This window comes from Antennarius striatus, chromosome 4, assembly GCF_040054535.1.
Source record: "Antennarius striatus isolate MH-2024 chromosome 4, ASM4005453v1, whole genome shotgun sequence".
Taxonomy (NCBI): Eukaryota; Metazoa; Chordata; class Actinopteri; order Lophiiformes; family Antennariidae; genus Antennarius; species Antennarius striatus.
Window position 1 is genome coordinate 25,209,660 of NC_090779.1, and position 25,426 is coordinate 25,235,085.

General features: G+C 47.7%; 1 protein-coding gene across 5 annotated transcripts in view; it reads left to right on the forward strand.

Moving 5' to 3' along the window:
* Positions 1-25,426, forward strand: part of LOC137594596 (transcription factor SOX-6-like) — a 74,342-nt gene that overhangs the window by 20,542 nt on the left and 28,374 nt on the right. For all 5 annotated transcript variants that reach the window (XM_068314204.1, XM_068314203.1, XM_068314205.1 and 2 more), the window contains 5 exons: positions 3,150-3,372; positions 5,095-5,305; positions 16,817-16,906; positions 20,802-20,974; positions 22,892-22,960. In XM_068314204.1, coding sequence (XP_068170305.1) covers positions 3,151-3,372; positions 5,095-5,305; positions 16,817-16,906; positions 20,802-20,974; positions 22,892-22,960 — 765 coding nt within the window. In that variant the 5' untranslated portion in view covers position 3,150. The remainder of the gene's footprint in view (positions 1-3,149; positions 3,373-5,094; positions 5,306-16,816; positions 16,907-20,801; positions 20,975-22,891; positions 22,961-25,426) is intronic.

Here is a 25,426-nt window from a genome sequence, read left to right on the forward strand (position 1 = left end):
TGATGACAATATGGATGCGCTTGCTTTAGCTTCACCTCTATTGAATTTAGTCCCAGCTAAAAACAAGACTATACAATTAAAAACCGGGAAGTGAGACGTCAGAACCATCCCTCTTTTCCTCGCTCACGAGGATAGACTGTTTTATTTTTTTTATTTTTGCGAAGACGCCACCAGTAATGTCCTCCGTCCTCTCATGGAGCTGGCTTTGGTTTCTAAGCCCTACGCCTCTGTTCAGTCTTCGTTTTCCTTCGCTTTGCTCTCTTCCTTTGTTTTTTTGTTGGGACCGTCCAACAGACGAGCATTCCAATGAAAGCCCTCAGTTCTCTGCTTCTTCTCTGTCTCTCTCTCTTTCTTTCTCTCTGGTATTTCCCACTTCCTTCAGTTCTATCCAGCTGGGACGACTGGAGATTTTACACCCAATTGGTCCGGTGGAAAGCCTTTGTTGGAGGCCTTCTCTCGCTCCACAAGTGGCAGAATGGACCTGGGTAGTGAATGGAGCTTTGTGTACTGTTTTTCTAAGAGGGGGCCCTCTTTCTCCCACTCTCATCTGTCACAGGTCCCTCTCTCCGTCCACGTCCCACAATGCCTGATTGTTTCTGCCAAGTCGCCAGGTTCCAGGACAGATCTGAACAACACTTCCCTGCCAAATTCCGACCCCGGTTTTCCTTTTTCTTCCACTCACAAAGGGATTCTAAGTTACTGTCCGCATTTCAGAGGGACTTTTAGCTAGCTGTCCACCACCTACAGTTTGTTTGTCAGATGCATCTGTGAGCAAAAGGCTGCAAAGACTCCGTGGAAGGAAGTTTCATTCAAGCGAGACCCGGTTAACCTCGCTCCAGGGGCGATCTTCCAAAATGCGATTCGCACGCCTAAAAACCCAAAAATGCATCGAATTCTAAAACGGTTCTCTCAACAGTGTGCGATCTGTTCGCTCTCCGAGGAGGCAATCTCATGAGGGTCGCTTTCCAAGAAATATCTTCGACAGAAAGAGGGGGATAAAGTTGGCGTTTTGTTGCCGACGAGAGGCCAAAGGTGATGCGTGTGAGAAACAAATTTGTTTTTCAGCTGTCAGCGTAACCTCATCAACGTGTCAATGTTTGCTGAGAATGACTCCACATAGCGATTATTCAATAATTAGATTACATTCTTTTATTAGTCCTGTTGGGAGAAAGCTGCTCCTTCGGCTTTTATCCCCATTTTTCTGCTTCCCGGAGAGGAAAGACCAGATCCTGTCGGTTTCAAGAAACAAACCCACAATTCTTCCACAATTTAAGACAAATACACTCAGAACCCTCCCGATGGTTTTTAGCGGCGGGTCATCCTCTATTACTAAATCGTATTGATGTCTCATTTGAGGATGGCGGACATCCAGAGGAAGGCACACAATCGGGTTTATCTTCGCGTCCTGACAGTAACAGCTGCCGGTCGAGTAGATGAGCCAGGAAAGAAAACTTTGGTTTTACTTCCTTATGTTTTCCACAAATGCTTTAGGAGGGGCGTGGCGTAGCTCAGGTGAGCCAAAGCCACTTCCTGGCGGCGGTAGATGCTCTCCTACGCTCACAAAGCTTCACATCTTCCACCTTTGCCAAACAATTTGGTGACCTAAACAGCAGTCATGCGATTCCTCCACCATGACGACCGCGTGAAGCCAACCGCTTTCCTGCCCCCCCCCCCGACCAATCAGAACGTGAGATGCTTCACCAACACACTCCTGTACAGTCGCATGATGAAACCGTATCAGTGGCAGCGATTTATGGCGCTGGACATTCCTGGCCATGTGAGACCCCGGTTCCAAGAACCCGGGTCTTAAGCTGCCCATAAACACAACACCAGCAATATTGTCAGCTAAATATAGGCCTTCCCCCGCCCTCGCCCTCCTCTGCTCCTCATCGCTCTCTCATCGCTCCAGTGTGGATCGCAGGCGTCCATCGTGGATTAGTGATGTGCTGTTTGTTGGTTGTCTGGGGTCTTAGAATCTCATGTCCTCATGCCGCTGCATGAGGAACTAGAACGGACACCTGTTGCTACTGCTAGCTGGGACATGAAGCTAATAGTGGCTAACAGATAAATAAACCACCACATGGATGATTGCTGTCCAGTTGTTGTGTGTGTGTGTGTATTTGTGGAGGCGAGAAACGGGCCGGAGATCGCTGCAGAAACTCTTCTTCCACAAAAACTAGCAGATCTGATGTGGAGACGCCTTGATGCTGCTAAATTAATAGATTTTCCCCACGGCGGGTTGTGTTTTATGAGTGTGTGGAACATAAAGTCTGAATGCAGTCATATGAATTAATCCAGAACAAGAGTGTCCAACAAATGCCCAAAACACGTGTGCTTTAAACGGCTCGTGTGCGACTGACCTGTAATTACATCTGAAACGTCCAGGCGTCTGCTTTTTAAATAAAGTTATGAATTAAAGGCTGTTCAAATTCACAGCTCCACTTTTTCCTTTCAGCTTTGAAGTGCCACCTAGACAAGTTTTTAAATCTCTGGACCAGCGGTCCCCAACCCCCGGATTGTGGACCGCTACCAGTCCGTGGGCCAGTCGGTACGGTCCCTGGACTGGTAGCGGTCCACATGTGTCTATGAGTCCCTCTTGACGCTTGTGGAGATGCTTGCCTCGGTCACATGACTACCTTCTTAAAGGAGCCGCTCTGGCCGCTAACACAGAATACATTACCGCTAAACTGAAACTCCCAAGCTAGCAGAACCAACAAGAAACAAACGTTGGTGTGACGTCACGAAGACGCTGCTAATAAAGTTGATACAAACTGAATTCACCTTTATTATTATAGTTAGAATTAAACAGTTTCATGCTAATCGTATTATTTTATTTAGTTGGATTTATCCTCAAAGGCCTTAAATATTGGTTCAAAAAACTGGGGAAAAAAAGGTTGATGCCTGATTTAAATGACTTTAAGTAATAAATATGAAGTAAATGTTTGATGCTGACTAGTCTGGTTTACATCATTAAAACTGCAAAAGAATAATAATTTAAAACAAACTTGTTCTTTCATATTTGCATTTAGTCTAAATTTGAACTGAATTAACCCTTTGACACACGTGTGAGCGTTGACATGTGACACGTTTTCACACAGCTCTCCTCTCCCTCCATCCCAATGAAAACCATTTCCTGTTTCCCGCCCCAGAATGATGTCTTCCATGCGAGCAACGCCTCCGTTCCACCCACCATCCGGGGAGGAGGAGGAAGCGATCAGTCAGGACGGCGCGGCCTGGGCCGGCGACAAACACGACGGTCTGAAGGAAGCGCCGTCTCCCCACTCGCAGAACCAGCCCCGCCCGGACGAGCTGCAGCCAATCAGGGAGAAGCTGGCGGATGCTGAGTGGGAGAACATGGTGCCTGCTGCGACGGTGAGAAGAACCGACCGGATCTTATCTAGAAATGTGTTGCTATAACTCAAATCTCCGAAACAAGTGTGGGGAGTGTGTGTGCACACACTCCTCTCATAAAACACTGCTGAAGCACAGGCAGGAGTGCACAGGGTGTGCAAATCCTCATGCATAGTGATGATTGTGCACAATTGAATGCACATACATGTGGAAGCATGCACACACACACACTGAGTGTGTGTTTTTGTGGTGGGTGTGTGTGCTGCAGGCAGTGCTGTGGGCAGCCCAGCGAGGCTTCTCCTCCGGAGGGCTCCAGCCTCCGTTCTTCTTATCCCCACAGCCTTTATGGTGTTGTTGTGAGTGTGTGTGGAGTGTGTGTGTGGAGGTCTTGGCTCCGGGTTGTGTTGGTCCCAGATGGACAAGGCCTGTTTGACTCCGGCCTCCGAGGGAAGAGGAAAGTTCCTGGAATAAAGTTTCCTCAGGTATCCGTGTTGTGAAGGAATACATTTACACTTTCCAGACAAAAGTCAGTTTCATTTTGAAAAGAATTAGAATGTTAGACGGTCTGCTTTTTATTCCTGTCCTGTTTTTTTTTTTCCAATCATAACCCAGTTCGATTTGACGCCTAGATTTCTTTACTTCACATCTTATTTGAAGTAGAATTCTTTCTTTTGCTAATTCCAAACACACAAATTCTCATGTGTGTTTGGAATGAGACAAGAAAAGAAAATATGAGGAAACAGATTTTGTTCACAGAGTCAAATAATTAAACCGCTAATGAGTCGGATGGATCAAGGACAGAGATGATGGGACCATCCCCAATCCAACGGTGCTGGCCCCCCAGCGTTTGTTCTACACATCCTCTTCCTGTCGTGATGCCTGTCAGTCACTACCCGGGGTCACGAATCCATCGCTCATGGAAACCTGACGTCACATGGGTGGTCGCCGGTACGCATTGTCTTCTGCAGAGTCCAAATATGTGACCTTTGGGTTCCGAACCTGATCCGACACCGCCCCCCATCACGCCCCCCCACCCCCATCATGCCGCCCCCGCCGCGATGCGCCGGGCGGCTTTACGTACGGACCTGAAAAAACACACCTTCACAATCCACCGGTGACACACAATCTCCTAATCCTCATTACTGAGGCATCTTCCGCTTACAGACAAAGTGCAGAACGGGGCCTCCCGGAGCCGTTTCAAGGGCGTCTTAAGATCCTGCTGTTCGCCAAAGCCCCTTGTCTTTGAAACATAAGCTTCCTAAAGTTCCTGGAGATCCCCCCCACTCTGTAAGGGGAGGAGAAAGCATCCAGAAATAACCCGGTGTTACAGCACCTGTGCTCAAGTGTCTGTTGTGTGGGACAATGTGCTCGTCTTGGAGGGCTTATCTTCTCGGTAAATATAGACCCCCCCAACCCCCACCCCAGTGCCTCTCGCTTAACCCGTAACCCAACGGAGCGGCCGGCAGCGGGACGGTACCGCTCCAAATAGAGACGACCATCGTACCGCCATCGTCACGCCTCACCGAATGAGGAATGACCTCCAAATGGATGGAATCAAAAGGTTTTCCCAGCATGCTTTGGGTCCAAGTTGGAAACATGAGTTTGTTCACCAGAACTTTATCTTTCCCTTCAAACGCTGTAGATAAATCTACGTTTATCTGGGTCACAGATAGAACCAGTCCAAACTTGTAGGTCGGATTTGCTCAAAGGTTCTGACTAAGTTCTGGTTCTGTTCCCTCACAGGACAATGAAGGCAGTAAAGGCTGCTTGGTCTACCCCTACCGGACTAACTCTACCTCCCCACCCAAGCCGGACGACTTCCCCAGGGATCGCGGGGAGCCGATGATCGGCCTCACCTTCGGGACGCCGGAGCGCCGCAAAGGAAGCCTGGCGGACGTGGTCGACACACTGAAGCAGAAGAAGCTGGTGGAGCTGACCAAGACGGAGCAGGACGGTAGGTCCACGACCCCGAGGGCGCCTCTGGTGGGGGTGGGGGGGTGAGTGCATCCTGTGGGGCATGTGGCCAGGCGGGACGCATCCCATTCTGGAGTCATTCTTCCTGCGTTTCTATCTTTAGACAGTTGTAACGACGTATTTTTTGTGTTTCGACTCGTACGTTATTGCATCACTGCACTGGTTTGGTGATGATGTCATAAAATATATTTGTTATCTCACTTTTTTTTTGTACAAAAACATCTAAAACTGCTAAAATATGTTTATAATTGAAGTCATTTTGTGATATTTGTGAAACCCTCATATCTCCTTATTTATAAAAGTGAAGATCCTCTATTTCTTCCCCTGTTTTTTTAATCTCTAGAACTGGTAGCGCGTTCAAATAGGAAATTATATATTCCCAATAGCTCATGGCTTTCCTGACAACTGTCGAATGTACGGCACACGATCTGTTCTTCTATTAGTTTATGCACACACTGGAATGAACTTAGTTTTTGCAGTTGTATAAGTTCAGCTGGTGTCGTCTGTTTGCAATCACAACAGCACAAGTTTAGCAGGATAAAATATTTTAAAGAACGTTCAGAAGCTTTGGAATACCGAGATCCACGCTCCGATGTTTTATTCCTGTCCCACAGGAGAACTGAAATGGCTTTTTTGATCAACTTTTCTGATTGTAATCCATCCACCACCACCACCACCACCGGTCGAAGGCAGGAGAGCCTTACCTGTGTTTGGTATTTGGTGTTGCGTTCGGGGCACATCCTCTCCAGAGGATCTGTGAACATCTAAAATTACGGCTGACGGTTCCCTCGTTTGTTGGATCACCATATCAAACAGTAAAACACTGGTTTCCCTTTCGCCCCTGCGCCTCTGATCTGCAGCACTCGCGCCAGAGAGCGCAGGAGTCTCCCATCATGCCTCAGCTCGCCCCATCCCACCAAACAGCAAGCCAGATCTGAAGGCACCCAACACCCCCCCACCTCTTATGTGCACATAGTAATCATGATGATATCAGAGGACGGCTTGATCTCTCTCATTTAAGCTTTTACTTTGTTATTGATACAGTAAGGGGGGGCGGAGGAGGGTCGAGGGGGGGTTGGGGGGCAGAGTGGGACAGCCAGAGGCGGAACACACCACACAGTTTCTCTAGTTGAAAGATACGCGTCGTTGCCTCTTATCTAAAACACAGAAACTGGTTTGAAAGGCAAAACTTGTGTGTTCAAAAGTATTGAGACACCCTCCTGTCAAATCAAAGACGCCAGGCCTGATGGGAAACGCTCCAAGACAACCTTCAGTGAGTGTCTACTTTTAGCTTCAGGTGATCGAGGCTCGTCCCGCTTTGAATCGGCTTTTGAAAAAAAAATTTTTTAAAGCATCCAGTCGTGTGAAGAATGGAAGGGTTAAACGTTCCATTTAGCTTCCAAAGGGGTTCTTCAGATGGAAAACACTCAACAGTTCCTGCAGCGGAACCCGACGAATGACGTGTGGGGTTTCAGAACGAGGGCGTCGCGTTAAAGTTTGATTTTTAGAATGTGGGGCGCAGCTTTAATCCAAAAATAAAGCGAGCAAACAAAAGACGTGCACGTTTATCTCGGCTTACTTTGTTTTGGAGTTACGCCGTTCTCGATTGGACGTCGGGATTCTAAAAAAAATACACGGAAAAATAAAAATCAAGTTCACATCATTTTACTCCACAAATACTGGAATCATAAAATCACTAGTAAACCGTCAGAAGCACATAAAATATCATGTTACTGTACAATAAATCAGAATAAAAACATATAATATCATATTATTAACACGTAGCAACCCCCGTGACCCACAAGGAAGAAGCAGCTGAAGACGAGACGGAGACGTTTTTTTCTGTACTGTATTAAAAGAATAAAATTATTTCTAAGCTTAAAATAGATTCATATTAACTAAATATTATTAAAATACATTCATTAATAAAGTCTAGCACAGAACTGGGAATGGTTACCTACAGTTTAGCCTGGAGACCAGTTTATTCAACTGTTCCTTCACACTAGAGCATCCAGAACCTCTAGCTGACCCAAACCCACCGGGTCGCTCGCTCTTCACGCATCAACAGAACCACAATTCCAAGCGTTTCTTATTTTTAAGGGAGGAGGAAGGAGGAAGCAGCAGCTCGCCGTGAAGCCGTGCTCATCGGCGGCGCTGCCGTCCCGGCGGCCCGGTGCCATTGATCACGCTGCAGACACTTAGCTGAGAGGAAAACAAACAAGATGAACACGCAGCATAACCAGGCGCTCTGAATTATGGAAGCGCCTCCATGAATAATAACTCTGTCTCCGGGCCTTGTAAACATTCATGTGAATCACTGTGATCCTTGAGGATACGTGGTGGAAATGCCTTTCAGGCGCCGCGCAGGGAATAGAGTTGGTTTGGAGCTGAATGCGGCCCGACGAGCGCCGACGCTCTCTCCCAAATGAGTGGGGTTAAATCGGAGGAGATCAATGGATCAGGAGCTGAGTGCTTCGTTAAGTGAGGCCTCCTTCAGCGTTCAAACATTCAAAACTGTTCAGCAGCAGTTTTGTTAATTTATTGAAATGATGTCTTTCCTTTTTTCGATTACAACTTTCATTGTGTGATGATGGGATTTCTGTTTCTCTCTCTTTTTCTCTGTCTATCCTTCAACTTTAGGAACCTTTGAAATCATTTTTTTGGCACATTTTTTGGAATCCCTATTCATCGGACAACCTTGCCTGCATCCTGATTTTAAAGCATGTTGCGTCTTAGCGGTAAAGGAAAAGCCTTTGCTGTTAGTTTTATTTTTGTTTGTGGTTACATGAGTGCAAGGCCGACCCGGTAATTCGGCTTGAACCGATTTGGATGTGAACTTTCTGTATATCAAACGTCGCGTGGCAGAAAAATCCTATTTAATTACCCTGAGTCCCCCCCCCGGTCTCTTCTTTCTTACATGTTCACTTAGACCGACTCTCAAAACATTTTTTTTTTCCTGCAGAATCCTCTTAGCACCACCGGATTTGCGCTCAAATGCCAAGCACATTAAAGCCTGAACAATACATCCGCCGCCTCGTCCTCCGCCTCCCGCTGACAACGCCGCAGTCAGCTGACCCGTCCGGGGTCGAGATTGGCCGCATGATCAAATGGAACGGACCCTATTAGCCACTCAGCTCACTTAGCCCAACATGGCCGACCCCTCGGCGTGGCGTAAGCCCCCCCCCCGAGCTAAAGTGTGGATGATGTCGTTGTTAGCCTTTGTGTTGTGCTCACCCCCTGTCGACATGCTGTTAGCTGTCTGCGACTCGCAGCAGCCCTAAGTGCCTGTGACAGCTTTAATGAATAGACATGGCCTCGCAATGTGGAAGATGGTTTTTTTTTTCTCCCCCCCATCCAACTGCCGCCTCAGCTTTTAAAAGCTTTATCAAGAACTCTCTGAGATGATGTCAGACGGCCGCATTGTCGGTTTGTTACTGAACACATCCTGCCTGGACTTTTTTACTCCACGCGAGCCAAGTGGGTGAAGATTCTGTCGTGATGCGTTCGCGTCGGGTTTGCGCCTCTCTAAGGTTTGTTTGACGATACAAAAGCCCCGCGCCGTACAAAAGGTGTCCTCTGCACTGAGCTAAGCACTTAGCGCTCATTAAACGGGTTGGCTGCTCCCTGAATTAAACGCTGAAGGCCAGAATGAGGGAACATCAGAAGCAGAGATGTGGGCACCAGGCGCCCTGCGCTCTGGCAGCGCTCCTCTGTCATTTTGCAGCTAAAAATAAGAGATAGAAGACGATTCTGTGAGATCTCAAACGTCAACGATCGACTGGAATTTAAAAAAAAACCAACACCAGCGGGAGTCGAGGTCTCCTCATCAGGGAGGAGGCAGACGTGCGATCGCGCTTTGATGACTGTGTTATCATCGTCTGTATTGTCGAGCCTCGCAGGCTCTGACCCTCTGCTAACAAGAACTGGCATGGGCGCGGTGCCGCCGTGCCAGCCTAGTCAGCCGTTTAATGAGCCGGGAGCAGATCTGACCCCCCCCCCCCCCCCGGCCGACGCTCGGCATCGCTGATTCCTCTGGAATTACTGCACCATTCCTGTCTTTCATTATGCAAATGAGATCGAGCTCCGTTTCCTGTCGACACCTGTGGGTTTACAACGAACGTGTACGAGGACAGGAACCCGACCCCGAGACCAGATTCAGAGAAAACGATTGGAGGACAAGACTTTGCATTCATAATTATTTGTGCCGCCTTTAAATTTTTTAATGTCTAGTAATTTTTTGCAGAAATGTGAAGTTATTAGATGATAAAACATAAAACTTTTTCGGACTCCGGGGCATCCTGGTTCAGTTGCTCACTAGAGTTCACTAGATTTTGTTTACAATTTTTCAGACTTTGGAAAACAAAATGTTTTGGTCATAAATATTGAATTTCATCTTGACAACGATGTCACGAGTCGCTCCACTGCCAAAGCTGAAGCTGGGCACCGAGCGGCTCATGATGGCTTCCACAGCTGGAGGAGGAGGTCAGACGAAGGTCGGGCCTCCTCCTCCTCCTCCTCCTGCCCTGACATCCTGCCCTCCTCTTTCCTCTCTGCTGCTATCGCCACTCAATCTGTGGGAAACGTTTCGTCTTCTCTCTGCTGACTCAGCAGGGACACCTGTGCCGAGGAACTCGCTGACCTTTGACCCCCAGATTCCGTTTATTTGCTGCTCGTCCTTCTGGACGTCTGTGTTGGGCTTCAATCCCTCTGTCTGTAATCGATAGTGATCGCGTCTCTAATAATCAGCCGGTGAGTCCCGTCGGTGGGATGTTCCTGATCGCCTCCTGGACCCGCGCCAGCCGTCATATGGCAGGAGCGCCTGGAATGCCGTTTTGAACCTCGTCCAAAAAAATCAGATTAAACCGATTTCATCAAGCCCTCCCCTTTTTTTCTTGTTTTTTCAGTCGAACTGTTCACCTGATAATTCAGCTTCTGGCTCCAGCGAGCAGGAGTCCGAACGCCGCACGCGCTGGTGTTCGACACGGCGCCTCGACACTTTCATCTGCTGACATTTAAACTGCAACAAAAGCTTTTTGTCCCTGAAGTGCGACACACACACACACACACACACACACACACACACACACACACACACACACACACACACACACACACACACACACACACACACACACACACCAAACGTTTATCTCTTCATTCCTCCAAAAATAGAAAATTTGTTGTTTAAAACAATTTTCTCTCAGAATTTTCGTCAAATTTATTAGATTTTATTCATCTTTATCACTTTTGAAAATCTAAATACTAATAAAAAACACCCCCCAAGTCTTAGAAGTAACTATAGCAGCACAAATAGGATTTATGTTCTGAATTTATCTGTAGGGTTCTGGAGCAGAACCGCTGACTCGTTAGTTTGGAACCTCGCAGTGAACATCCAATCGTGGCTAAGTCTGGATTCTAGAAGCAGAAAAATGAAGATGACGCTCGGTCCAAATGGTTCCGACCTCCTGGCGGTTCTACACAGGACCCGGATTCTTAGTCCAGCTGAAACCCAAATGTGAATCTCCTCAGTTCTGACTTTAAAGAACTTCCTCCCTACTTTTCCCCTCTTCATCCTCATTCTGCCCACTGCTCTGCCTCGGAGGTGAACCGCCATGGGGACCGGGTCAGAGGTGTTGGGGGGGGTGAGGTTTGGGTCTCTTGTCAGGTCCCCCCCCATTCTCTCCTATGACCTAGACTGAAGGGTCCGCCCACATCGGCTCCCCCGAGGGCCCGACTTACAACAACGCTTCTATTGTGTCTGAACCACACATTACACTCTATGTGTGTGTGTGTGTGTGTGTGTGTGTGTGTGTGTGTGTGTGTGTGTGTGTGTGCGCGCGTGTGTCCTAAGCAGGGTTTCATATGTCATGCCTAAAGTGGAACCAGAAGCCCGTGTCTTGAACTGGTGTTTTGGATCCTGCGTTTGACACTTTTCCGCCCGGCGTGTGAGAGAACCCAGATTCCGTTTGTTTAATCTCAAAATGAAAAATTTAGAATTTATTTTGGGCTGTAAAGCGAAGCGGTTTTCAACTCCGGCTGAAGTCTGTGTGTCGTCAAGTCTCCATCAATCCAACCTGAACTTAATGGACGTAATGGATTCCTTTGTTCAAAAAGGACTTTTTAAATGTGCTTTATGTAAAATGGTGACAAACGGCGATCCCGTTTCTAAAGCTCATCCTTCGTCTCTGCAGCACAAAATAAAAAAGTTTCAGGAGGAGGAATCAGAAAAGATCCAAATTAAATTGGGTTCCTGTTCTCACGTAAAAACGAGCCAGAAATACGATCCTAATTTGAACCTAATCTGTCCTGTTGGAGGAAGCAGGGTTTGGACCCGGCGCCATCGGCAGGGTGGCCCCCTTATATCACATGAAGTACTTCACGCTGCTGGGAGAAGTACTTAGTGTGTATTTTTAGCATGGGTGGCCCCGTGGCCCCGCCCAGACCAACCAGAATTCTCTCTGCAGGTGAAGTCCAGTCCAGCAGTCGGTTTAGTTTGTGGTAAAGGTCAAAGGTCACAGTGGCTAGTTAGTGAACGTGAGGCTTGTTTTGGACTTCTTGGTTTTTTCCTGTAGGAAGCAGAAACCCAGCAGGAGCTGTTTTAAACATCCTGCCCCCCATCTTCATCTTCATCTTCATCTTCCTCCCGCTCCTTTCACTTGTGACGTCACGATGTTTCCTCATCCAACACAAAATCAGCTCAACTTAAATGATCGTTTTCACTAATTTTCACACTCCAATCGATTTCCGCAGCAGCTGAATACAAGTTTATTCGCTCCTCCTTCATCTTTTATAAATCTTTAAAGCGGCGTCGACAACAGGAGCATCACAACGGCGGCGCACCCCACAGGTAGGCGGCGGTTTAACCCCACCGGGAGGCAGACGCGGGGTAATGAGTGTGTGAAGGGGGTGATGTATGAAAAGGAGGCCATGTTCTGGGACCGGGGGGGGGGGGTGTCGTCTGACAGATGAAAATAGTGTGTGTGAAACGGACACCGCGCTAACACGCAGCCGGGCTCGCCGCGCGGCGCTTTAATGGTTTTCCAGCGGCGAAGAGAGTCGCCGTCGCAGATTCAGAGTGTGTTTGTCCTAATTAAACGTCTCAGTCGTGTCCCGATGCTCTTTAATCAGTGTGTGTGGTGAGTGTGTGCAATGCTCAAGGGCCTGAGAGTGCACCAGCGTGTGTGTGTGTGTGTGTGTGTGTGTGTGTGTGTGTGTGTGTGTGTGTGTGTGTGTATCTCTTTCCTCCTCCTGGCCTGTCTCCTCATGTTTGGACATATGTTGAGTTTTATTTCACTGAGACATCAATCCTGCTGGCCAGCTGTTAGGACAGCTGCTCCCTCTCTTTTTCTTTCTCTCTCTCTATCTGTTATTGCTTCCTCTCTTCCTCCTTCCTCTGATATTCTTGTGTTATTTATCTTTTTTGCCTGTTCAGTTTTTCTTTCTCTTCCTCTTTCTTTTCCCGTGAAGCTGTGGGGTCTACAGCTGAAGCTGCACCCCCTGACATAAATTTGGACGTGCAAAGTGTGGCTGTCAGCTTCCATTTGCACACACCGGGCAGCAGTCGAGACGGCGAATGTGTTTTTCATCCCTCACGCGCGCCGGACGCTCGCTACAACACTGTGCCGTTGTTATTCCTGACATTAACTAATTTTTCAGATTAATGTTTTTCTCTCTTTTCTTTGGCGTTTGAGTCCTTTTTGAGCTTTTTTGGCGCAGGTCGATGTGTTTCCATCCAAACGTCAAGCGAATTCTAGGAGAAACTTTTTGAAATGTCATCAAATGTAAAATGTGAACTAAGTATCCTAGAAAAAGCAAATAAACCGGATTCCTCCACGTAAGCCGGCTGTAAAAACTTGTTATTGTTCTGCTTTGTGTCTGAAGCTGAACGCAGAAGAAGAAATCCACTCAAGAACCAGACGACATGAAATCAAACCAGACGATTATGGAATGAAATTTCGCAGAAACCAGCCAAGCCTAGCCTAGCATCATGCTCCTTATAAATGTAGCCAAGGTAGCAGAGCAGCGACCCCTAGAGTTCTGGATGTCCAGTGATTTCATGTTTCACGTATTTTACTGGTGCTGACTGGTAAAACTTAATGTTTTATTGATTCAACCAAAAAAAACTTTCAATTTGAATGTTTCCCCTTCTCATGCTTGGCTGTGGATTCTTCTCTAACTAACCGCGGGGTTAATCCTGACATTTAACTTTTGTCATGCAAACAAGCACACATGTAATTATCTCAAATGTCAAACTATATCTCTCAATCCCTTCTGGAATGTTTTGCTGAAACATTCAATCACCAACGGTTTTAATTCTGCTTTTCGCGCCGTTAGCGCTCTGAACCTGTCAGGTTTGACGTTCTGTTAGCGTAGCTTCTAGCAGTGGAACAGAAAGCAGGAAAAAGCAGTTGGGAGGTTTTCTGTTCTTCCCCGCCCGAGGCCACATTTTAAGACCAGTTCGTTACCAAATATTAACTCTTGTTATTTTAACCCAGAAGCCAACCGAGCTGTCGGATTGGACACATGGAGGGCGAAAGCGTCGTATTCCAAACTGAAATATTAAGTAAGGATGAGTAAAAATAGGAATCTGAAGACCTTGGTGGTCTTTAAAGGGAATGTTCTTCATAATTCCATTAGAAACGTTTAAATGGAGACGATGAAACTCGGCCCGGCGGTTGTTGGCACGCTGTTGCCGTCGGCTCTGGCGGGTAGAAGCGTTCTTGTCTGCCTCCACCCGTCCACCCCTCCACCCGTCCACCCCTCCACCCGTCCACCCCTCCCACAGGCCACCCCTTCACCGACATTAACCTCCACACAAACCCGTCGCCTGTGGCGGGTTTGGAACCACCAACACGGCGTCTCGTGACAGGATGGCGTGGGGGGCCGGTAATCAAACTGTGTTTACTCTAAACACGTCTGTCTTTATCCACTTTTTATCGCCTTCCTTTATTACCCCCCCCCCCCCATCATTTTCCTGCTGGTTCACCACCAATTAGACACGTCCAATAATTCTCGTTTTGTCAAAGACTAATTAAACACTTTCATCCGTAATCACACGTCGGTATGGTTTAAAAAGCTTCTTCCATTCCTGATCACTTTTTTTCTGCCACCTTTTCGTTTTGTCTTCCTTCCTCCTCTCCACCCCCCCACCCCCCACCTTCCTTCTCTCCTCACCCCATCCATCCTCCGTTTCCCCGCTCCTCCTTAAACCATCCTCTCCTCCACTTGATAAAGGAGTCGGCGTTCAGACAGAACGGAATTTTTATCCACCCTCCAATCTAAACAGCACTTGATTCCTCGGTGTTGGGGACAGATAGCGAGCCATCTAGGGTAAAACCTCTCCCTCCCATCCTCTCTCATCCCTCGCTTCTTCCTTTATTCCTCTTCTCAGACCCACTCTGGCCTCACCTCTCCATCCCCTACTGTCTGAGAGTCCCATCTGTTTATCGGCACAGGGGGTATAAATTGTGCATCTGAGTACAAACACGGCTGACTGATGCAGAAGCATCTCGGACCTACAGGTTGTATTTCCCTCCCTAAGTGCTCCCATAAATCTCCTTTGCTAATTTGGCTTCAGAGGAGGCCCGCTGAACATCGCTGGATCCCCGGTGATGAGGAAAGAAATTCCACCTCCTCCTCTTTACCGGCTGTAAATATAACCGAAGCAACCAAATGTACACAAGTACATACCCAACGGAGCCGCTCGCACGATAAATCTGAGAATTTGGGTGGATTAAATTCTCCTGCATGATGGTGAAATTGTATTTATTACCACCATCCGTCTGGAAATACCCAGTTTTTCCCAAATATGGGAAACCCCCATCATATATGCAGTTTTTAAGTTGTTGTGTGTCGGCCCCCATCCCACCCCCCCTTCCTTCTTTACACTGATCCCATGTGATCTGGACAACTTTATTAGCTTATTTACAACAATCATAATCCGACTGTAAACAGGCGAGGCTTTAATGGACCCAATGAGGAAGTCGTCCTGCCCAAACAATGGGGCCCATACGCACAAACGCACATTAAGCCGTTCACAATGGGCCATGTGCCCTTATGAATGCCTATAGCGCCTTTTTCAGGATAAAGGCCCCACAAATGAGCTATTGTCTGACGGCAGCGTTCTAAATCAGGCGAAGCCTCCAGGGGCATGTTTTCCACACAGCACCCAAGAATGTCTCGGTTTTGTGTGTGTGTGTGTGTGTGTGTGTGTGTGTGTGTGTTTTTGGCAGTTGAGGCTTCGACATGGGGCCCTGCATGACCATGACTCCGTCTGTCGTGATCGTGCCCGCTGGCGTGAAAAGTGCACACACAAACCTTCGTGCTGTTGCATGTGTGTGTGTGTGTGTGTGTGTGTGTGTGTGTGTGTGTGTGTGTGTGTGTGTGTGTGTGTGTGTGTGTGTGTGGGTGTGAAGGAGTGTGTATGATCCTCCTGGTTTCATCACCTATGCTGATCGGTGATCAATGCATTTTGTTTTAACGATAAAAAAAAGCCCGTTTCATTCCCTCCGACACCGACCACGGGGCCGAGAGCAGTCATTGTGTCACGTTGTTGTAATAAAAAAGACTAAAGAAGATGCGGAACAATGCCCTTATTGTCCGCGTCATGTGAAATCATCTCATCCAGTGTGAGCGCGGCGTTTCCTGGTAGCGGGTCTTGGGACGCAGCTCGGATCCTGGATGGTTCAGGACCCCAACAGGAACAATGGGAGCGAGACGGGATGAGAGAAGAGATATCACACCGCCAAGTTCACCAAACCTGCTCTAAAAGCAGGCTTTAAATAAAGTTAAACCAGTTTGAATATAAGTAATGAATATTACAGGAACGCTCTGTCGGATTTGTTGGTAAAACACGGAGAAGATTCTTCGAGTCCCATCATTACATCATTACCTGAGTAATGAGACCAGTTGGTGCATAAATACCGACTCGACTAAATAAAACTCACAGTGGTCACACACACTCTCAGCGACCACCCCCCCAGGAAGAATTAGAAAAGTTCCCATTGTTTAAAGTTCACAGCAGGCCTCCGACGGAACAAGTGAGACGTTATCCCGTTTATAAGACCACATGTCCCGACGCCCGCTGTCCTACGGCGATGAGACGCATCGTGAGACAGACCACCAAACAATGCCCATTTCTCATTTCGTCAGCGGGACGCGACCCCGTGGTGCTGGATGCTATCGGTTCAAATATATTCTGGTCTCGTCGGTTTCATCATTTCCTTGCAGCTAGTAACCAAATTCATATTTTATTTGATTTTCTTTTTGTTGTTGGTGATAATTGTCAGCCTTGAGGAAACTAAATGGCTTTGTTATCCCATTGAAGGAGAAACCCAAATATCGTGGTGACACTTCTTTAAAAACAGAATGAGAGTGTGAAGAACTTGAGATCCTTTAGAGACGAATTTTATGGTTATTTTTTAATCTCACTATTCAATTCTCCGTTTGTATGACAAAACATGACCAGGCTCTTTTTTAACTGTCTTTGCAGAGCCGAGCTGCATGGAGAGGCTCCTGTCTAAGGACTGGAAGGAGCGCGTCGACCGGCTGAATGCCAACGAGCTGCTGGGGGAGGTCAAAGGTAAGAAAGACAAAAAGCATCTAGCACAAGGCCGACAGCCTCGTGCACGAGCACGACTCGCTTCACGTGGGTGCGCACGAGGCAGTCGGTGAGTCGTCAAGGTTTCCTGAAGCTGACGATGTCTACCGGACTTGTTTGCATGCACAATGATTGTGTTGCAAAGATCAATTCAAGAGTTAAATCCGTTCATGGAGCTGCAAATATTAAATTCTCATCCAGCAGCTGCAGCAGGCTGGACCGGGAAAAATCCAGAAGAGAGGTTTTTAATTTATTTTTCAGATTGTTTTCTAACCTGTGAGGTTAGACCTATAGGACGGTAATCCATTCGTATTTTGTTTTTGGTTTTTAAAAAAATTATTTTTATCGAATTAACAGGAAATAAAACAAAAATAAACTGTTTTTGAACAGTTTTTAATTCAGACAGCTTCTCCTCTGGTTCAGAATCAGATGTGTGATCAGCAGCTGTCTCTTTGTGAATGCTTCTCTTCTTTCTGCTTACATACTCTGAGCTGTCCTCGTCTCAAGATGACCTTGTTTTTCTCTTAAGTATGGTGAATGCTTTATTCCCGGGGTTGCATGAGGACATAAAATGATAAATGTTAAAGTACTTTTGGGTCAAAATGAGTAAAATCAAACAAATTTAGCCTCGGCGCAGCTCTGTGGCTAGCATGTGAAAGAAATGAGAAAACAATGACTATTTGACATCGCTCTAACCCAACCTGACCAGAATAATTTGACACATGAGTCATCCAAAGAGGAGGAAAACCACTCCGGTGTCGAGGTGACGCACGACTGGTGTCGACCTGCTAACAGCTGTAGGTGTAACACATCGCTTGTGTTAACGGCACGAAAGAAGACGGGAAACATCAGGAAGAAAGTACAACAGATGTGTGCAGGAAGTCTGCACATCTGTCTTCAATCAGCAGCAGATCGATTGATCCCTTCAGAAACACAACATGCACACATGCAGCTGTAAGAGTGTGTGTGACGTCACACACACACACACACACACACACACACACACACACACACCGCCACAGGAAGTCCTAGAGACATTTGGACCAACGTATGTCCTGAAAGATGGACAAAATGACTCTAAAGACGCGCGTGGAGTGATTTATGACCGATGGCAATGAGAGGCAGTGTGTGTTTGTGTGTGTGTGTGTTTGTGTGTGTGTGTGTGTGTGTGTGTGTGTGTTTGTGTGTGTGTGTGTGTGTGTGCGTGACCTAAATGCACACACAACCGTTGCTGTGTCTCTTCACACAACAACCTGAACAGATCCGTTCGGTCGCAGTTCGTTTTATTTAGAATGAAGAAAAACAGAACCGCCTTCTTCTTCTAAACAGATTAATTCACTGGAATGTTTATTAATGCTCACTAACGCACTTCAACATGCCTGTAATGCACAGCACAAATATGTTTTATGGTAGTTACACATGTTTTCTTTGCACACAATGCATCGCTCTGTGGATCGCCCACAGCTGTGGATCGGCGGCGAATGACTTTCCTCCATATCTGAACTCGAAGCATTCAGTTTTGTGGATTAGAAGGAGACTTATTGATGCTTGTGACGAACGGTTCTCAATCGATACGTTCCGTTTGTTCTACGAATGTAATTTTCTTCCAGGAGTTAAAGTCTTTATTAAGAATGTCTGACTGGGTTTACTGTTGGGGCAGAACCTTCATCATCTACAGTTCTTGCAACCTGATAACTTTGAGAGCCGCGTACGCTAAACACCGACACGTGCCAATTAAATTTGATATCCTCGTCTCCTCGGAGGAGATTACAACACTTGTTTTGACAAATGTTGTGTTTGTCTTGGAGGTTGCGGTTTGATGGGAATCCAAGTGTTGGCGTGTTCGTTGCGGTGTGACACAGCAGGCGGGGCCTTCAGGCCTTTGTGCACTCAGGAGCCCGCCCTCTGCTGCCGCCAGTGGCGGAACCGGAACCACCTGATCCGCATCGGGGTTCTGTGATGCGTCTGCAGGATGGTTTGTTCTCCCCAGCGCATCATGGATGGCATTATGGGAAATGTCAGTTTTGGCTCCTCCCACTGCAATGTGAATAGTGTGTGACTCAAGCAGCGTAACATCAAGACAGCATTAGGTGTGTAGGCACACGGGCAGGTGTGACAGCCAATCGCAATGGATGAAGAATCATCAAGGATGAAGGAGAGGAGAGGAGAGGAGAGGAGAGGAGAGGAGTGGAGAGGAGAGGAGAGGAGAGGAGAGGAGAGGAGAGGAGAGGAGAGGAGAGGAGAGGAGAGGAGAGGAGAGGAGAGGAGAGGAGAGGAGAGGAGAGGAGAGGAGAGGAGAGGAGAGGAGAGGAGAGGAGAGGAGAGGAGAGGAGAGGAGAGGAGAGGAGAGGGAAACTGATGAGGAGGATGTTCGAGGAGAAACAAAAAAAAAGATTGAAAGCATGAAAAAAAGAGACAAGAAGAGGAGAATGTTGCCTTTGATACAGGGGTGCTGAGGGGCAATCTGTGTGTGTGTGTGTGTGTGTGTGTGTGTGTGTGTATGGGGGGGGGCGGTGTGGGGTACAATAGAGGCCTGACAGGACTACAATGGAGACTCTGTTAGTATGCAGGTAGTGTTGGGGCCACCCTGCAGTCTCCCTCCATGGCCCCAGGACAAGCCCTCACCTACACACACACACACACACACACACACACACACACACACACACACACACACACACACACACAAACACACACACACACACACACACACACAAACACACACACACACACATGAATATCAACGTTATGAATCTTCCTGTCCTGTTTCCTTCTCGTCTCGGTCATCAGAACAGAATTCCGGCCAAGTGTGCGTCCGCATTCCAGAAATTTGTTGGAATTTTGTCTAGGAGTTGCCCCCGGCAACCACTTTTACAAGAAAATTAAAAAAAAAAACCCCATGCAGCTGAAGATAAATAGGTCAAATTAGTGAAGAAGTGTCCGTGAATGTCAGAGTCGTTAAAATTAAGTTATTTAACCATAAACTTTATCATCCGATCTCGATGTCCCAGTCAGATTTTTTTTATCTAATAACACAATAAATTAATAGAAATGTATTTTTTGCGCGTGTCTCGCTTTGGCGGAGCAAACTGTCCTCAAACCCCAATAATAGAGATTAAAATTAAAAGATTAAATTCACTTTATTTATCCACACAATGGGGAAATTATCTTGGGGAAAAACAAAGAAGGTTCTGCCCTCTCGTGAATCGTAGGTCTTATCCCCCCCCCTCCCGCAAAGGTGTTGTCATGGACAGCATTGTGGGCGGAGCCATCATCACACACACCTATACTTCAACTAACCGGGGTGAATGTAGCAGCACTGATTGATCGATAGTCGACGTTGACTCGTTACAATGCAGATGACACCTCGCTAAACCCGCCGAAATTCATCATCTACGGAGCGCGGTGTGGGAGGAGTCTCACCAGCGCCGGCCCATCTTCCCATCGAAACACTCCCAAGAATGTCTGAATCATAAACCTCAACAAAGACATGAGCACTTGGTGCTTTTCAAACCTCAACACAAAGTGATTTTGTTGTTTTCGCTCCATGATAAACACCGACGGCGTGCAGCGACATGACATCCAATAATAAGTGTAAGATGAGACGGTTGTCAGGTGATTTATGGTACCTGTAAAGAAGGAGTTTCCAAATAGTTCCATGTCAGACAGACGTGTTTTTATTTTTCAGTTCCTTTGTCTTTTTTTTGTTGGTGTGTGTTTTGGGGGCGTGGATTCAAGCAAAAGAGGAGAATTTGGCGTAGTTGAGGTTGTTGACTCCTAACTGGGGGGGCAGCTGACATCGACGCCCCGCCCGAGGCTACCGCCATCATTGAACCCTGGTCTGCATTTAAACGCCGCTCCTCTCCATCCCGTTCAGGAACGCCAGAGTCGCTGGAGGAGAAGGAGCGCCAGCTCTCGACCATGATTGGTCAGCTGATCAGTCTGAGGGAGCAGCTGCTCTCCGCCCACGACGAGCAGAAAAAGATGGCCGCCTCGCAGCTGGAGAAGCAGCGCCAACAGATGGAGCTGGCCAGACAGCAGCAGGAGCAGGTAGGCCTACATAGTGTTATCAGGAGCCGGTAGGCCTACATAGTGTTATCAGGAGCAGGTAGGCCTACATACTGTTAGCAGGAGCAGGTAGGCCTACATACTGTTAGCAGGAGCAGGTATGTCTACATACTGTTAGCAGGAGCAGGTAGGTCTACGTACTGTTATCAGGAGCAGGTAGGTCTACGTACTGTTAGCAGGAGCAGGTAGGTCTACATACTGTTAGCAGGAGCAGGTAGGTCTAAGTACTGTTATCAGGAGCAGGTAGGTCTACGTACTGTTATCAGGAGCAGGTAGGCCTACATACTGTTAGCGTGGTACACACAACGACAACAGATGGAGCAGGTAGTTAAACAGGAGGTGATGGTTTAAGATGACCTTAAACTGGGAGTCTAACCGACCATGAAGATGATGATGTCACTTTTGGATGGATGGATGGATGGATGGATAGATCTATGGATGGATGGATGATTGGTTGGATGGATGGACGGATGGATGGATGGACGGATGGATGGATAGGTGGATGGATAGATAGATGGATGGATGGATAGATGGATGGATGCATAGATGTATGGATGGATGGATAGATGGTTGGATGGATGGATGGATGATGGATGGGTGGATGGATGATTGGATGGATTGATAGATGATGGATGGATGGATGGATGGATGGAAGGTTGGATGGATGAAGGGATGGATGGATAGATGATAGATGGATAGGTGTATGGATGATGGATGGATAGATGATGGATGGATGGATGGATGGATGGATAGATGATGGATGGATGATTGGATGGATGGTGGGAACAGAGAGCGCTGCGGCGTTGTCTTTGTGTTTTCGTGATGACGCGGCGCTCCAGGTCGGCCTACGGTAGGCTCTGTTTGGACACGTCCAGACCTTCCATCACAACACATTCCACCGTTCACCGTTTCACAAAGGAGCTGGAGGACGGAGCGAGGGAAAAGAACGACGGATTCCAGCAGCAGCCAGTCATCGGCTGTTGAGACTTGATGAGATAATGCCCTCCAGACAAACCCCGAGAAATCTGCCTCTAATGAAATATGACATTTCTGCAAATGGGGCGCCGCCCCCTCTGCAGCAGTCTGTAATTACGTTTGAGCATAAATATACTAAACGCCTGAACGGAGAAGAGAGAGAGGGACAGCTGCTTAAGGGCACCGCCTATCAGGGGGCGGGGCCAATTCACATGAGAGGAACAAATCATCACCTCTTCTGCCACTGATTGGTTGATGGACGAGTCAGTCTGACAGGTCCAGCGTCAGAGAACGGACTCCTGTACAACCCCCTCCCAGGATGCTAAATGTACAAACGGACTCAGGTAGACCCCCCCACCCCCCAGGATAATGACTGTATGATTTCGATCCATCACACTGAGCTCAAACCCTTTGAGATAATCATCAGGAGGTGAAACCAACCCCCCCACCACCACCACCACCGTCCCCCCACTACACTTTCAGACGTTTGACCCCCCAGGCTCCACAGCTCCACTTCACCTTCATTTCTGTAGGGTGCAATCATTCATCCTTTCTTTCACTCTTTGTTTGTTTTTCCCCCAGTCAGTGGTAATAACTCATTATTTACCCCTCATTTATGTTATTTATGTGTTACATGTTCTTTATATGTTATTTAGATGTTTTTACACGTTTCATAAGTTTTTTTCACAAGTTTTGTTAAATCTGAGTTCAAATTAAATCCTGTAAAAAAATCTTCTAAAAAGTGAAATTAAGAGAAAAATCTGAAAAATTAAAATAAAATTGCGTTCTGGAATTCTGTAAAAGCTGATATTTGTTTGCAAAATATTTTGTTTCAATTCTTTCTGTTTTTGTTTGTGTGTGTGTGTGTGTGTGTGTGTGTGTGTGTGTGTGTGTGTGTGTGTATGTGTGTGTGTGTGTGTGTAGATTGCCAGACAACAGCAGCAACTCCTGCAGCAACAGCACAGGATAAACGTTCTCCAACAACAGATCCAGGTTAGACACACACACACACACACACACACACACACACACACACACACACACACACACACACACACACACACACACACACACACACACACACACACACACACACACACACACACACACACACACACACACACTGGTGACCCAGTAATTGCCCTGGTTAATGCTGGATCATTTATTGCTGCATCAATCAATCACTCAGTGATCAATACCCAGCTCCTTCCTCCTCTCTCTCTCTCTCCAGTCGTCTATCAGCGTGCCCCCCCCCCCCGGTGGTTTTCCATCACCTCCCCACGCAGATCGTTCCCTCTCTCAGCTCTTCTTTCTACTTAACGACTGATTTTTAAGAAGCGTCCATTCATCCGCTCTCACTTCCTGGTTTGTTTTCTAGCGTCCCGTCTTTCACTCGACCACCTGATGAGGCTGAACACCCCCCCCCCCCGTCCTCTGAACACACAACGACCCCCCCAGCAGTGGTGACACCAGCCCTGGTCCGTTTAGCCGCTGCTCGTACTTCCTTCTTGTGTTTATTTCTAAGCGGTCGGATTGTGGCTGAATTATTAGTTTGACTCTCGCCGCTGCGACGGGTTGGGCCTCATTTACCCCCCCCATTAGTGGGGCTTTGGATCTCCCCGCGCCCCGTTTACCCCCCCATTAGTGGGGCCTTTGGATCTCCCTGCGCTGCTAGCAGCTAATGAGAACTCATGGTTTTCTTCTTCTTCTTTTATTAGGAGGCCCCACCCTCGGATCTTAATAAAGCTGGGATGGGACTTCATTAGGCCCCCGAGCCACGGGGGGGGGCCATAAAACTCCATTCGGGTCCTCCTCCACGCTGTGAACCGCGGTTTGTCACGTGGGGTTGAGGATGAAGGATATTAGTCGTCCTTCCTCCCTCTGATTGGTCCGTTAAAAATCTGTCGTTTCCCCAAAGAATAAAGATTATAATCCGCTAAATAGATTGTTTTGTTTTAAAACAGCTGATGGGGGGGGGGGTGATGGTTGTCTTTTTAAACCTAAAGCGCTTCACGCTAGGCGCCACTGCTTGGATCATCGTGGCCGAGCGCCAGGCTTCCATCGCTGGGGGGGCGGGGGCTGTTTACGCTGAGTCGGATGTGTGTTGGCTCGACGCTCGCCGGCAGCGGCGCTCCGATCTGTTTTCACTCATGGGATCCGGACCGGGCCGATCCCCGGAGGAGCTGACCCCCGCGCTACTGTTTCAGCAGGAAGACCGGGCCGAGGCGCGTCAGACGTCCCTGTTGTTCCTCATCGGAAACCCCAAATGTCGTCCAGATGGGGGGGGGGGGGAAACAGGGGAGGTTTGAGTCGAGATGTAGAAGCCGTCGCGTCCTCAAAGTGGATTAATTTAATTTAATTTAATTTAACCAGAAATTAATTTTAATTTTGCAGCTTTTATCTGATTTATTGGTTTGGGAGGTGGAGCAAGAACTTAGATTTAAAAGTCGTCCGTCTGTGGATGTTTCAGCGTGTTTCCTCAGTGAGCGTGGGGGTCGGGTGTGTGTGTGTGTGTGTGTGTGTGTGTGTTTGTGTGTGTGTGTGTGTGTGTGTGTGGAGGAGGGGGTTGTTTGGTTCAAAGTGAACCAGGTTTCCTGTCATGTGGTTTTAAATGGTGTGGAGAGACAGCAGGGGGACGTCCACAAGTTAAAGCGACGCTTCCGAAGGCCCCGCTCAGATAAACAACAACAACACACACACACACACACACACACACACAAACACACACACACACACGTACAGTTTGTTAATTCACTGAGACACACACACACAGTGACGGTTGGCCCTTCATGCGCCGTAGGACCGGCCCCGCCCCTCCTGGCCCCGCCCCTCCCGGCCCCGCCCGGCCCGGTGGCTGACAGGCATGTGTCTTTGTTAAGTCAGTTCCTATAATGGCTCTCATATGTGGCCCATTTCCTTCAGGCCCACAAAGGCACCGGCCCTAACCGCACCGCCCGGCTCCAGCTAACAGGCTAATTAATGACTGCAAAGCCGCGCTCCTCCTCCTCCTCCTCCTCCTCCTCCTCTTCTTCTCTCTGGTTTTCGTTTATAACTCTTCCTCCTCTTCCTCTTCTCTTTTTTTATGCACAACGGTGATTCCTTGTTGTTTTTGCGTTTCCATTTGTTCCCGTTGCGTTATCTTCCTTTAGAAAGCGGCGCAGTTCAACTTCTTATAATTACAGTTCCCCCCCCGGCCCCCCACCCGCCGATGTTCTGACTCATTAAAAAGAAGGAAGTTCCTGGTCCCCTCAATAAAAAACAAATAAAAGTAGTTTGATCATGTATGTAGTCGAGGAGCAATGCATCATGGGAGACGATGACTGCCGGCGATGACAGGGTTTTATCGGTGGTGTAAAACCGACGGTTTCTCCAAACCCCGACTTGACAAAACACACGCGACACACGCGACAGTCACGACAGTCTGATTCAAAGGCGATGGAGTTCAACTTCCTGCCATGA